Here is a 15,377-nt window from a genome sequence, read left to right as displayed (position 1 = left end):
GTCTGATCACTCTGAGTTCCAGTACACTGATCGGCAGTCTGGACTCTTCCAGAGTCCAGACCCCCTGAGCACAATCTGTGCCAGGGACGCCTCCCCAACCCGGCAGGCTGGCATCCGTATTTTCCCTGTCGAAGTGCCGGAGAACGAAGCCACCAAACCAGGAACCCCTCGTACCCTGGCTCAACAGGATCATATTGTCTAGAGAATAATTGCCAGGACCAGAGATCCCAGCAAGGAACTAGGTCCTTACTCCTGACTAGGCAGAAAAAAGTGCCTATAGCTGAGAGTGGGAGTATACCCCCATAGGCATAGTCAAGCTTTTTCCTGCCTAGTGTACTAATCCTGTAGGGGGCAGTATAACCCAATGGTCAGGAAGATGAGGAGCTGTGGCCGTCAAAGAACGAAAGAGAAAAAAGTTTTGCCTTTAGTTATACTTTAAAGAAGGACTACGGGCAAATTTTTTATTTTCATTTTGGATAGAGTAACAGAGGGGTATAACCCCTGTCAGATTTTTTTTTTTTTTAACATTTGTGTCCCATAGCAGAGATTTTTCTCCACCTCCTGTCCCAAAGCCAAACAAGAAGTGAGAAAAAATCTCCGCAAATTAAGGAAATTTCTTGGGTACCCCCACGTCACCAGAACTAGTATCCCGATTGGAAGATTTCCCCACTATTACTTTTCTGGGGACAACCCAAAATTTGTGATTTTCTTTTACTTTCACTTTCAATGATAACAGTAAACAGGACAAATCAAGACAGTGAATCTCCTTAACGGGGGCACAGACAGCAATAAACAACCAACAGGGGTTCTAATCCATGTCCCCTCTATCCAAAACTAAAAAAAAAAAGTTTTGCATTTATTTATATTTTAGGTGACATGAGAATTTTTAACTTGTGTTGTGTTCCCTGATTACTAGAAAAAAAAAAAGAAAATAGTAAAATACGTTTATGGCCTAAAAGTGATGATGGTTCCCTTTTCCATTGCAGTGAGGACCGGTCCAGCAAATGCTCCTCAAGGGTTCATGTCATGTGTACAAAGGTGGAAATGGTAGTTCAGCAGTTGGTTGCAACCTGGACAAAAGAAAGTTTACAGAAAAATAAAATACTAAAGAGAACGGGCATCCTGGACAATTGAAATATTGAGAATAAGTAGCATTGTATTCCTATTTTCAGCCAGTAGATGGAGCTTCAGGATCACTTTTACATGTTTCCTGTTATTTCCTGAAATCGTTTGCTTTGAGGTTTAGTTTGTCTGATTGAAACAATCAATAAGGGATGAGTCATTGCTGTGATGACACCGAGTTCTTTAAACAGGCATCGTTTAGATTACCTAAGAATGCTACTGTGGTTCAAATGTGAAAGAGAAGCTAGCTCTACAACCTAAATTAATTAAAAGGCAGGTCCTCTACTGCTCACTAAGGTTCGTGCATATGGTTATAAAGGCAAAAAGGTTTTTTATCTTAATGCATTCTTTGCATTAGGGTAAAAAAAAAAAAAACTTTCAAAAGTTGCTCCCCTAAGCCCCCTTGAAACCCCTACCTAAACCCAATCTCAGTCCAGTGTTGTGCCTGTTTGCAGCAGCTCTTCTCCCTTCTCACATGATAGTCAGCAGCAGGAGGAGCCATTGAATCCTGCTGTTGTCAAATCCTCATGATCGAGCCCAGGCAAAAGCAAGCAGCTTGCTATGGGGGCACTTGGAGAAAAGTAAAAGCCAAGATCGCTGACAGGGGACCCCAGTAGAGGAGGTTTGAGGCTGCTCTGTGCGATACCATTGCACAGCGCAGGAAAGTTTGATGTTTTTTTAAAACAAAAAAAAAAAAATAACCTTTACAATCACTTCAACATTCCTCTGCATGATGCTGTATGCATAGCATATTATAAGCACCAGCAGTGTGTGCTGCTTGACCCTTTCCTACCTACAGTCTAGAAAACATTAACATTCCCTTTTATGATGCTCAATGCTGTGTACTCATAGGTGTGCGCAGCCTATTGCATTAGGGTGTGCACCCCAAAGTTTAAATACACATGCATGTGTTTGCCTACATGTATATGGCCCCGATACATTACTCTCCCTGCTGGCAAAGTGAAATAGAAGTGTGTGGCACTTCTCTTATGGCAGAGCAGGTCCGAGGGAGATCTTTCCCATCTCCTCACTGGCAAACAGAGCGATAATGCTAATGTGCCCTAGGTGATTAGGGTGTACCCAGGCACACCCGGCACACCCTGTGCGCACGCCTATGTGTGTACTGTATATGTTAAGCACCAAATGGGGTTTAGGCTCCGTTCACATATTGGCGTCCCGGATCGTGGGCAGCGATTCTGCTTGTGATTCCGAATCATGGCAAATCGCGGGATGCCGCACGATTCCTGTCGCATCCAATGGCACCCCGAACGCGGCATGATTTCTTGTGATTATCGACCGACTTATCACAGTAAATTCCCGCAAACAGAATCGCGGGATGCCTGTCAACCAAAAATCGCGCAGCATTTGGGGTGCCATTGGAAGTGACTGGAATCGTGCGGGCATCCTGCGATTTTCAGGAATTCGGAATTGCGGGCAGAATCGCTGTGATTCTTCCCCCGATCCGGGGCACCAATATGTGAACGGCCTGTACTTAGCCCTTCTCTGCCCACAATATTTAGAATAAATTAGTATTAGTAAAGAGTTTACAAAGGCTATATTTTTCTAATCAGAATATTAAAAATGTAATGCTTACCTGCTCTGTATACAGAGCAGCCCCATTCCTCCTCTTCTGGGGTCCCGTGCCAGCACTGTCAGCTCCTCCTCTTCTGTGTCTGCCCTTTCTACCTCTGCCCCCTCTGATTTTGGAGAAACAGAGTGTGACCCTGAGAATGATGCGTAGCTGAGATCTAGGCAGATCAGGCAAATAAGAGACAGGGAAGGGGCTTGAATTGTTTCACACGGACAGTCCGATCAAGTCCACCTGTCCGATCAAGTCCACTGACACCCGCCGGCAACCAAATTGATCCTGTCTAGCAAAAACAGACGGATGGTGGATGCATTCCCCATCCGTCCAGTGGATCGGACGACAGTCGGATGGATACGGACAGATGGTTCGTTTGCATCTGATCACCCCATAGAAAGAACAGCGGGGCTGTGTCCGTTCTGCCTAAAAACATATACCGTATATACTCGAGTATAAACTGACCCGAATATAAGCTGAGGACCACAATTTTACCACAAAAAAACTTGGAAAATTTATTGACTCGAGTATAAGCCTAGGGTGGGAAATGCAGCAGCTACTGGTAAATTTAAAAAATAAAAATAAATACCAGAGGCTGCGGGCATGGTGCAGGAGATGCAGGGCTGAGGGCATGGTGCAGGAGATGCAGGGCTGCGGGCAAGGTACAGGAGATGCAGGGCTGCGGGCATGGTGCAGGAGATGCAGGGCTGAGGGCATGGTGCAGGAGATGCAGAGGCTGCACAGGGGTCTTACTTACCCATCCCTGAGGCGCCTTACAGTTAAAAATGGCGCTGCCCGACGCCACTCGAGTATAAGCCTAGGGTGGGAAATGCAGCAGCTACTGGTAAATTTCAAAAATAAAAATAGATACCAGAGGCTGCGGGCATGGTGCAGGGCTGCGGCATGGTGCAGGAGATGCAGGGCTGCGGACATGGTGCAGGAGATGCAGGGCTGCGGGCATGGTGCAGGAGATGCAGGGCTGTGGGCATGGTGCAGGAGATGCAGGGCTGAGGGCATGGTGCAGGAGATGCAGAGGCTGCACAGGGGTTTTACTTACCCATCCCTGAGGCGCCTTACATTTAAAAATGGCGCTGCCCGGCGCCACACGTCATTGAGCATGCGCCGTCTGCCCTGAGAATGCATACGGGCTTCCCGAGCGGTGGCGGCGCATGCGCAGTGTACATGTCGAGCCGGCCGCTGCTGATGTTCGGTCAGCTCCAGGGAGAACAGGTAAGTGACTCAAGTATAAGCCTAGAGGGGCTTTTTCAGCATAAAAAATGTGCTGAAAAAGTCAGCTTATACTCAAGTATATACGGTATAATGTTTTGAAATTCTAAATAATTTTTAGCAAAAAATGCTGATTTTTACATGTATGAGAGAAAGGTCAGAATTGGCCCGGACTGGAGGTGGTTAAGTAATGTCTGTAATACACGGACCTGTCATCCGCCTGCTCAGTGGGGTTCAGTGGACAGATCAGCTGAGCAGGTGGATGCACATTACGGAATCCGCCCCATCTGAAAGAGGCCTTACTAAAAACTGCCCTAATAGCTTAGTTACACTTTAAGGCTCTTACCAGTTTTCTGAACTCCAGGTGGTGTTTTCTGATTCCATGACATGGAAGGAGTAGGCATGGCGAGAGTCTGAGGAAGTGTTCGGCTCACTTTTGTGGACAACCTCTCCTTGGATCAGCACTAAGCTTCCTAGACATAAGAAAGGGGAGTTTAACCTCACACACAATTACTTCAATATCATTCCATTTGCAATCAATGAAACAGAGATACTGGCTTTTTCAAACATTGTGGCAAACCTTGATACTGATGCGCAGATGGTAAGAAAAATATATAAGCGAAAGGTTGCCTTTGCTGAAAATTGTGACAGCAGTGGTGTCAGAACCCAGACACTGTCATCAATATGTGCAAACGCAGGTTAAATTTCACTGTGCTGCCACCCAAAAGTGACAATGGGGTCGATTCACTAAGAGTTAAATAACGGCAAATAAAATGCAGTAAAATACCACATGCAGTAAATCAGTTGTGAAAGTTTAATTCACTAAGAATTTACCGTTAAATACCGAATGTGGTGTTTGTTCGATTTAGCATTAATTACTGCATTGAGCGAATTGCTAAGGAGCGGACCAGGATTTGTCAAAAAACAGCCTGGGGGTCGGGGGGACCTCCAGGCTGTTTTTTGACAGTGCTGGTTGCTAAGCAGCGGGCCGGGAAGCAGGCTGCCACGTCTTTAACAACCGATGACTCATCAGCTGTCAGTGGCTTACCCGCTAACAGCTGATTGTAAAAAACAAAAAGCCAACAATTAAAAAGTATGAGAATAAAACAGTGTTGCCCCCTCCCCCCCCCCCCGCCCCAGTCCAAACCAGGCCCCTAGGGTCTGGTATGGATTTTAAGGGAAACCCCACACCAAAATGTATAAAAAAAAAAAACGGCATGGGGGTCCCCCCTCAAAATCCATACCAGACCCTTATCCGAGCATGCAGCCCGTCGGGTCAAGAAAGGGGGGGGTGAATGAGTGTGCCCCCCCGAACCATACCAAGCCACATGCCCAACATAGGGGTGGGTACTCTGGGGGTCGCCCCCCCCCCCCCCCTTCTGACCTGCCAGGCTGCATGCTTTGATAAGGGTCTAGTGTGGATTTTGAGGGGGGGACTCCACGCTGTTTTTTTTTTAAATTCAATTTTGGTGTGAGGTTTCCCTTGAAATCCATACCAGACCCCCAAGGGCCTGGTTTGGATTGGGGGGGGACCCAACACCATTTTATTCTCATACTTTTTAAATTGGCTGTTTGTCATCGGTTGTTTGTTTTTTTTTAAAAGAAAAATGTTCTCATACTTTTTAATTGTCTGCTTTTTTCTTTACAATCAGCTGTTAGCAGGGAAGCCACTGACAGCTGATGAGTCATTAGTTTCCCGACCCGCTGCTTAGCAACCAGCTATTTGTCAAAGAACAGCCTGGGGGTTCCCTGACAGCTTATAGCTATCAGCGGGGCAGAGGAGAGAGCCGAGGAGTCACGTGAGCGCCGGGAGACGCTCTGATATAAAGGTATATAAGGTTTTTACAGCCCAAGCACAGGGACACATAGCGTTATATAACAGAGGGGATGGCATGCATGTGTCTTTACAGAGGAAGACGTTCTAAGATTGCTGTCTAAAGTGAAGACAAATAAGTCACAGGGTCCTGATGAGATACACCCAAAATTATTAAAAATTAAAAGAGCTTAGTGGTGAGCTGGCAAAACCATTAACAGATTTATTTAACCAATCATTAGTAACAGGAGTCGTCCCGGAAGATTGGAAATTGGCAAATGTCGTGCCCATTCACAAGAAACGTAGTAGGGAGGAATCGAGCAACTATAGACCAGTGAGTCTGACATCAATAGTAGGCAAATTAATGGAAACCCTATTAAAGGATAGGATTGTGGAACATCTTAAATCCCATGGATTGCAAGATGAAAAACAACATGGGTTTACTTCAGGGAGATCATGTCAAACAAATCTTATAGATTTTTTTGACTGGGTGACTAAAATAATAGACGGTGGAGGTGCAGTAGACATTGCATATCTAGATTTTAGTAAGGCTTTTGACACTGTCCCACATAGAAGACTTATCAATAAACTGCAGTCATTGAGCATGGACTCCCATATTGTTGAGTGGATTAGGCAGTGGCTGAGTGACAGACAACAGAGGGTTGTAGTCAATGGAGAACATTCAGAACAAGGTCATGTTACCAGTGGGGTACCTCAGGGATCTGTACTGGGACCAATTTTGTTTAATATCTTCATTACAAAAGGCCTCGATGGTAAAGTTTGTCTTTTTGCTGATGACACAAAGATATGTAACAGGGTTGATGTTCCTGGAGGGAAACGCCAAATGGAAAAGGATTTAGGAAAACTAGAAGAATGGTCAGAACTCTGGCAACTGAAATTTAATGTGGATAAGTGCAAGATAATGCACCTGGGGCGTAAAAACCCAAGGGCAGAATACAGAATATTTGACACAGTCCTGACCTCAGTATCTGAGGAAAGGGATTTAGGAGTAATTATTTCAGAAGACTTAAAGGTGGGAAGACAATGTAATAGAGCAGCACGAAATGCCAGCAGAATGCTTGGATGTATAGGGAGAGGTATAAGCAGTAGAAAGAGAGAAGTGCTTATGCCGCTGTACAGAACACTGGTGAGACCTCACTTGGAGTATTGTGCGCAGTACTGGAGGCCATATCTCCAGAAGGATATAGATACTCTAGAGAGAGTTCAGAGAAGAGCTACTAAACTAGTACATGGATTGCAGGAAAAAACTTACCAGGAAAGGTTAAAGGACCTTAACATGTATAGCTTGGAAGAAAGAAGAGACAGAGGGGATATGATAGAAACTTTTAAATACATAAAGGGAATCAACTCGGTAAAGGAGGAGAGCATATTTAAAAGAAGAAAAACTACCACAAGAGGACACAGTTTTAAATTAGAGGGGCAAAGGTTTAAAAGTAATATGAGGAAGTATTACTTTACTGAGAGAGTAGTGGATGCATGGAATAACCTTCCTGCAGAAGTGGTAGCTGCAAATACAGTGAAGGAGTTTAAGCATGCATGGGATAGGCATAAGGCTATCCTTCATACAAGATAGGGCCAGGGACTATTCATAGGATTCAGATATATTGGGCAGACTAGATGGGCCAAATGGTTCTTATCTGCCGACACATTCTATGTTTCTATACAATAGTGGGTTAACAACCACTTTAAAGCCTAACTCTATGTTTAATGTCCCTTTTAAATAGTTCATTTGGGCCAAGTTGGTCCACATTAACTGTTTACTGCACTTGCTGGGCACACTCCATAAACCGTATATAGCCTTCTCTACATACAGTGGACAGTGCTGTGTTCCGGCAGTGGTAGGGGGACTTTCCTTTCCACTCCGGATTCAAAATAGATTCGGGCTGAGCGCTCCTTAGCCATTCACAGGAAGTTTTGTATTGTACGAATAAATACAAAGGTTACTCTGATTTGCTGAAGAAGATATCATGATGTCATTAGCCCACCTTTCCTCCTCAGCCAATCAAAGAAACCTCTGTATTCATTCATAGAATACAAAGCTTCCCGTGAATGGTTGAACAGCGCTCAGTCCAACTGTATTTTGTTCTGGGAGTGGAAGGAAAGTCCCTGTCCCACTGCTGAAACACAGTGCTGTATAATGTATGTAGCCAAGGCTACATATAGTGCACCCAGCAAGCGCACCTGTTTGTGCAGTAAATAGTTTTGGCCCAATGTATTTAAAGCGACATTAACCGTGGAGTTAGGTATTTGGAGTTAGAAGGTAGGTCCTGGATTCTTTGGATTCCAGCAAAGTTCAGCCAATGGGCAATAAATGGATCCCATTCTGTGGCTCTCATTAGAAAGACTTTTGGCAGTTGTTCTTTGTTTCAATAGTGTGGACCTTCTAGAGCAGGGATCTTCAAACTATGGCCCTCTAGCTATTGGGGGAACTACATGTCCCATGAGGCATTGTAAAACTCTGACATTCACAGACATGGCAAGGCATGATGGGAATTGTAGTTCCTGAACAACTGGAGAGCCATAGCTTGGAGACCCCTGTTCTAGAGGGTGTCACTGAGCCCTCCCCTTACACAATCACAAAGGTTAAGGAGGTTTGGGATAGGAGTGCTGAAAGGTTTTATAATATTCCAGCAAGACCTCCCACAATGTCGGTTTCATGACGATAACCATATTTCCAGGTTACCATATTATACATTCAAGTACCATACAGTATTATTATGCAGAATTAAGCCCCAAGTTGACAGATACTAACCAGAAGGTCCCACTGTGTAGATTCCTTAGAAAATTGAATTGTGACCCCCCTCATCTAGCTGCACCTCGTAAGATGGGGGTGTTTAGGTGCTAAAATGATCGTATGTTCACAATGCAGCAGTGTACACATGTTATATGAGCATATCTCCATTATAGCCAGCGTTATGAAAATGATGTACACTTGGAGAACTGTGCTGTTTTAAAGGGACACCTTGGATAACAGAAAGCCAGATCTAACTGCGTATTGGTCTAAATGTTTTACAGTGGTCAATTATAACCAGCATTAAGGCCTGTTAAGCTTGCTGTAGGTTTTATTGCCCACCTGACACCAATTAACAGATGTACTTATCTGGTCTGGCATATGTCAATAACGGAAATGTTTTAACAAACATCTTTCAGAATAACCATTAGCATTTTACTACAGGCTATAGCCTATTTGAGCAAACCTACCAGATCCCATTAGCTAACCCAAGGCCCTTCCTCCTTGTGGAATTTATGATATGGACAGATCGTATGATCTCTTCTAAGAAAGTTTGACATTCATTAAAGTGGTTGTACAGTATATGAGAATCTGAATGCTGCAGACGTAAGGTGGAATTCCAGGCTATACTCACTTTTTATTCTTTTTATCAGAAGGCGGCTATACCTAAATAATCATAAACAAGCACTCTCCCCACTCCTAACACCTATGCTAACTAATCTGTGTCAGAAAGATGTATATACTTACCTATTTTAAGGCCACTACAGTGATCATGTGATCGTGCTCCCCTGTGTCAGCCAGTGGTGGCTGCAGGGGAGAGCGGACATTGGATGGGCCATTGAAGTCTATGGGTGATTTCACTGTTCTAGTCTTTACTAGCTGTTGCCAAGTAGTTGCTCCTCTCCCCTGCAGATGCTGCTGGCTGACACATGGGAGATCGTGTGATTAGACTGGAGCAGGCTTTCTTTTACAGGTTTGTCAGCATGTGTGTTAGGATTGGGGAGGAAGTAGTTTTAGGATTGGTTAGGCATAGCCTGGAATTCCACTTTAAAACGAATTTAAAATGTAAACAGGGTAGGCGTACCAGTAAGATTCTGACCCAGTTTTGGTGATGCCCAGACCTCATTTACTGTCACAAAAACCACATTAGCAGGATTGTCAGGTCCACAGTTAAAAGCAGTTGAACCTATGTACAAAGCTCAACTTTCTCACCCATCATAATAAGGGACCAATAGGGAGAATTTGGCTGCTCTGGCTGGCATTTCCAGGTTAATTGCCAATTCTTGAGCTTTCAGACTGGTCTTTGGATTGTTGCAGGAAGCCACTGGTGGAAAAACAGAGCGTGGGCGTGATATAAAAACATAGGGCATCCCAGACCGGAAGTGATGTTGGAGACCAAAGTATGCCAAGTATATGATATACCAAAGACGTTTTATTCACTATTTTAATGTAGCAGTGAGTGAGTAGTGAATAAAATAGATTTTACTGGCAATATTACACTTAGGGAGGTCACTTGGTTTTACCCTAGCATATGGACAACCACGTGTGAGGGAGCCTTAAAGGGACCACAACCACAGAATACCCCAACTAACTGAACAGGACAGCAACTGAGCGAACATTGATGGAGGATGATTTCTTAATGTAACCAAAAGCGGATTTGATTACTAAGGTGGGAATACTGGGAGCGCTTAGATGTCACTTTCGGGTTTAAGCACACCATTTGTTTTCATGTTGTCACGCTGAAGTTGATATCACGAAAGAATGACAACTGGGCACGTTCATTTCTGTTGGATGCTAATGATTATGCACTTTCAGCACATGTGCACTTTATTATAAACATGTCCTTGTTATGTACTTTTTTGTGAACTTATTTTTCTGATGATTTGATATATACAGTAGGTATTACAGACTATTTGAGCATACCAAATTAGGTTATTTTAGTTTTTGGTTTGCGTAACACCAATTTTTATTTTTATATATATATATATATATATATACACCAGAGGCTTAACTAGAACCTTCAGGGCCCCAGTGCAAGAAACCATGAAGGGCCCCCTGGGGCCCTTTACTCTCGTTGCGGGGCCCTTTCACAAGTTCTGCAGTGGGCCCTCTTCCTGCCATCTTGGGGCCTACCCACGGTGGTGGAATGCCAGGGCCTTGTCGCAAGTGTGACCTTTGCGATCCTGGAAGTTCACCCACTGGTGTCAGTAGTTTTTTTTTTGGTATTTTAATTGTATTATTTTTATCATTTTATTTAATTTTTTTACAATGTGACTGACTATGACTCTGTCCATTCAGAAAAGGAAGGAGCTGGTAAATTACATATTTACTGACCCCTTCCTGGTTCTCTATTGTGACACATCCCCTGCAGCAGCCGGCAGGAGAGGGAAGGGAGCATTCTGAGGGGGGGGTGGCAGCACAGAAGGGGGGGGGTGGACCAGGGGAGCACACAGGGGCCCAGAGACAGCAGAACACAAGTATACTGGATAGGAGAAGTGGCGGGGGGCATCGTACAGAGGAACCAATCTCCTCCATTTTCCTCCTGCAGCTACAGAAGGAAAAAAGGAGGACATTGATTTCTCTACATGCTGCCCCCGCCGCCCCTCCTATTCAGGTGTACAGGGGAGCCACATGGGCCCCCTTGAGCATGGGGCCCGGTTGCGATTGCAACCCCTGTAGTTACGCCCCTGATATACACATACATACACACACACACAGACACACAATAGGAAGAATCAGCTATCATGGCCAAGTTATTTATTTATTTTACTTTTTTTAAAGTGAAATTTGCAAAGCGCTTCAGCTGTAAATAAGGCATACATAAAATACAGTTACGTAACTAATAGAAAAATGTTTTAATGCTTGTTTAAAATGGAACCAGGCCTTTTTACTCTTTCAACACCATTCACTTCTATAGGGGAGATGCATTCCTTCCATAATACAGCTCATCCATAAGAATGAATGGGGCCACAGGGCACATGTGCACCTTAAAGATGGGCCGGTGGGCCTGTTAGAGAAGATGCGTGATGCCAGGCAAGGCCCCACAGTGAAAATCACAGAAATGTAGAGCAAGGTAAAAATTGACCAAAGATGTTCAGAAAAAATAAACTTACACTTTAAGCAAAAACTGTGCAATTTAACTAATAAAGCAGAATGATGAATGGTAATGGTATTAAACAGGGGCAGTGGCTGTTTTTGTGGCCTTACGGAGCGTTTTTTCCTTAAGAATATAGGAAGAATTGATGATGATTGCTGGGATATTTTATTTTCCCTTCCTCTGGAGCCATATTCCGGGAGATGGAAAGTTCTGCATGATGGATCGGAGTCTGTTTTTAACCTAACCAACTATGTAAGTGCGTAGCGATGTATGAGATGAATGCAATCACCTTTTGGCACTGGAGCCGGCACAAACTGTTCTTCATTATAGTGTGGCTCTTCTCCAATGAACTCTGTACAAGGGATCGTGCCGGGCAGCGTGCGCAGCATGCGGCGTGAAATTCCACCTTTTTAGAAACAGAAAAGTAAACATTGGTTAAAGCATATGTAAAAGGCAAGTTAAAAGTTAACAAAACAATGTAGGCCCAGTTGTAGCTCCTAATTATCCTAATCAAAGCACTATCCTAGAAGAGGTTTTAGATCAAATGATCAGACAGTTTCAAATGCTGCAAACTAAAGGCCTACAATCCGATTGTACAATCTTCTAAGAAAAAAATAGGTAATGCGAGAGCCTTCTTAAAGAAAATGTTAAATTTGAATCCAGAAAGGCAGGTTATTGCACTACATAGGTGTTAGTAAATCTAAAGGATCTGTGAAATCAAATTGTAACATTTATAATCTGTTTTACTATCCTGAGAGGTGGTGGGCTGTGTATAACGTTGGAAGATCGGCTTACCATTATGCTCTAATGTCGAGCAATGGTGCATGTGCAGTATGGCACAGCCCTCCATATTTCAGGAAACTAAAGAGCATCTTGGGGGTTGAAAATTTTGTGCTTATGGAATAAATTAAGGCTGCAGCCTACCTCAAAATACAATCTGTAGGGGCTGTAGTCAATAAATGGATAAGGGAGTAGTGAGGTGAATGGCGCTGCCTTTAAATAGATGAATAAGGGCACTAATACGAACCTAATAGGCAGGATAATCCAAAACACATGTGATCGTACTGCTGTCTCTAACACCACAATAAATATAATAAATACATATCAATAAATACATTGAGAACTGCAAACAGTGCAACAAAGTGTTGATACGTGGTGTGACCAGTAAATAAATATTAGTTATGACGCAGTCAAAGAAAACACATATATATATATATATATATATAGTATAAATATAAAGTGCTCAGTGGGAAGTGACCAGCATAATGATTCAATAATATCCAAAGTGCGTTAGCAGGTGGTCGATAAAAATGGATTTTTGTAAAATCTTACCGTAAAATCCTTTTCTCTTAAGCTCATTGACAGACGTAGTCCTCGTTGATTAATAACAACTCGGGTTATACTGCCCTCTACAGGAGTAGGACTAGACAGGAAAGAAAACGTAATGGCCACACCCTAGGGGCAGTCCCAGAAGGTATATCCTCTTACTTCCTGCTACAGCAAATCAGTTATGTCACAAAGCAGTGTTTAGAGAATTTAACCCAACCCAACTCAAAAACAGAGGAGCGGGTACTACGTCTGTCAATGAGCTTAAGAGAAAAGGATTTTACGGTAAGATTTTACAAAAATCCATTTTTCTCTGTCGCTCATTGACAGACGTAGTCCTCGTTGATTAATAACAACTCGGGACGTCCCAAAGCAGTACCACAATGAGGGGTGGGAAAATGGAAATTAAAATCCAATCTAGAAGGCCCAACCGGTGCCAACTAGAAGTTTTAAAGGCTCATCAATCAAACGATGAGACTCAACTGAAATTCCAACGGAAAAAAACCCTCGAGGTAGACCGCCGGTCTCCTCAAATTGCGGCCTGCAAAACCTTGCGGCCAAATGAGGCATCCGCCGATGCCATCACATCAACTTTATAAAATTTCGTAAAAGGTATGTACCGACGACCAGGTGGCCGCCTTGCACACCTGGACCACTGACGCCTGATGGCGGTAGGCCCAGGAAGTACTGAGCGCTCGAGTGGAGTGCGCCTTAACAGGGAACGGAGGATTCCGACCCTTAATACAATAAGCCTGTACCACCGTCTGTCTAATCCATTTGGAGATAGTCGCGGCAGATGCAGGCAACCCCTTTCTGGGCCCATCCGTGATCACAAAAAGTTAATCCGTCTTACGGAACGATTCCGTAATCTTCAGGTATACCCTGATTGCCCGCACCACATCCAAGGAATGCAACGCACATTCCCGATGACTGGGCTTAGGACACAAGGAAGGTAGCACAATATCTTCATTCAGATGAAAGTCTGAAAACCACCTTAGAAAAAAAAAAAAAAAAAACTTCGGATGAAGAACTACCTTATCCCTATGAATCCCCAGATATGGGGAATGACACAATAATGCAGCCAGTTCTGACACCCTGCGTGTAGAAGTGATAGCCACCAAGAAGGCCACCTTCTGGGATAATGTAAGCAAGGGAATCTCCCTGATATTTTCAAAGGGAGGTTTCTGAAGAACCGACAACCCCAAATTAAGATCCCAGGGTAGTAAGGGCGCGCGCACTGGCGAAGCCAAGTGCTGCACCTCCTGGATGAAATTCCGCACCAAGGAAGAGTAGCCAGAGGCTTCTGGAAGAAGATTGCTAACGCTGAAACCTGACCCTTGATAGTGCTCAAGGATAGTTTCTGCTCAACCCCCTTTTGCAGAAAAAAAACAAGATTCGGGTCACCGAATAGGTACGTGGGGGAAATCCCAACGATTCACACCACGCAATATAAGCCTTCCATGTGCGATAATAGACTTTGCTGGAAGTCGCTCTTCTTGCTTTAATTAGAGTAGGAATAACTGAAGCTGACAATTCCTTGTCCTTCAGTACCTGGGTCTCAATGTCCAGGCCGTTAAAGCCAGCGACTGTAAAACACGATGGAAGATCGGTCCTTGAGACCGCAGATCCTCCCTGAGAAGAAGTCTCCAAGGAGCGTCCGCGACTAGTCTTGCCCAAGTCGGCGTACCCGGCTTGAGGAGGCCAGCCCGGAATTACCGGGATAACTGGAGTTCCCTCCACCTCTATCCTGCGGAGAAATCTCAGCAGTAACTTGAGAAGGGGGAAGACATACAGTAGCTGATACTTCCCCTACGGGGCGTTCAGCACGTCTGCTGCGTCCGCTAGAGGATCGTGGGCCCTGTTGAGCCAACCTGCCAACAGATCTATCTCCGGGGTGCCCCAATGAAGGGACAGCTGGTGAAATACCTCTGGATGAAGAGACTATTCCTCTAGATTCCTCAAGTGCCCCTTGGTGATCGACATAAGTCATGACCGAGGCATAGTCCGATTGGATCCGAACCGGGCTGCCCTGGAGCTGCTCGGTCCAGTAAATCGGACAAAGTCTGATCGCTCTCAGTTCCAACACATTTATCGGTAACCTGGAATTTATCAGAAGAAATGACTTCCCCTGGCTGAGCATCGGAGACCGAAGCCACCAGACCAGAGCCTCCCTGGTCCGCTCGCTCAATCGGATCCGATTGTCCAGGGAATCGGAATTCCGATTCCATATGAGAAGAATCTCCTCTTTGAAGAATTCGGGTATGAGACTGGGCAAACGGTACTGCCTCTAAAGAGGCGACCATCAATCCCAGCCAGTTGACGGACAGCAACATCCGAATCATTGACTGAATCTTCTGGAGTTTCTCCGCATGGAGAAACACTCTTGCCAAGGATGTATACAAAATTAGGCCCAGATAGTTCAGTCTCCTGGTGGGAACCAGGGATGATCTTTGGGAAA

At 44.4% G+C, this 15,377-nt stretch overlaps 1 protein-coding gene across 1 annotated transcript in view; it reads right to left on the bottom strand.

Annotated features, from left to right (window-relative positions):
- Positions 1-926: 926 nt before the first annotated feature.
- The window catches only part of PHYHD1 (phytanoyl-CoA dioxygenase domain containing 1), a 39,935-nt gene continuing 25,484 nt past the window's right edge, over positions 927-15,377 (bottom strand). The window contains exons 9-11 of the mRNA XM_082263937.1: positions 11,883-11,999; positions 4,278-4,404; positions 927-1,070 (exon numbers count right to left, since the gene is read on the bottom strand). Of these exons, the coding sequence (XP_082120063.1) occupies positions 1,025-1,070; positions 4,278-4,404; positions 11,883-11,999 (290 nt within the window). The 3' untranslated portion in view covers positions 927-1,024. The remainder of the gene's footprint in view (positions 1,071-4,277; positions 4,405-11,882; positions 12,000-15,377) is intronic.

Source organism: Pelophylax lessonae, assembly GCF_965119305.1.
Source record: "Pelophylax lessonae genome assembly, chromosome: 7".
Classification (NCBI taxonomy): domain Eukaryota; kingdom Metazoa; phylum Chordata; class Amphibia; order Anura; family Ranidae; genus Pelophylax; species Pelophylax lessonae.
The sequence above is the reverse complement of the archived record's forward strand: the minus strand, read 5'-3'. Positions and strand labels throughout refer to the sequence as shown.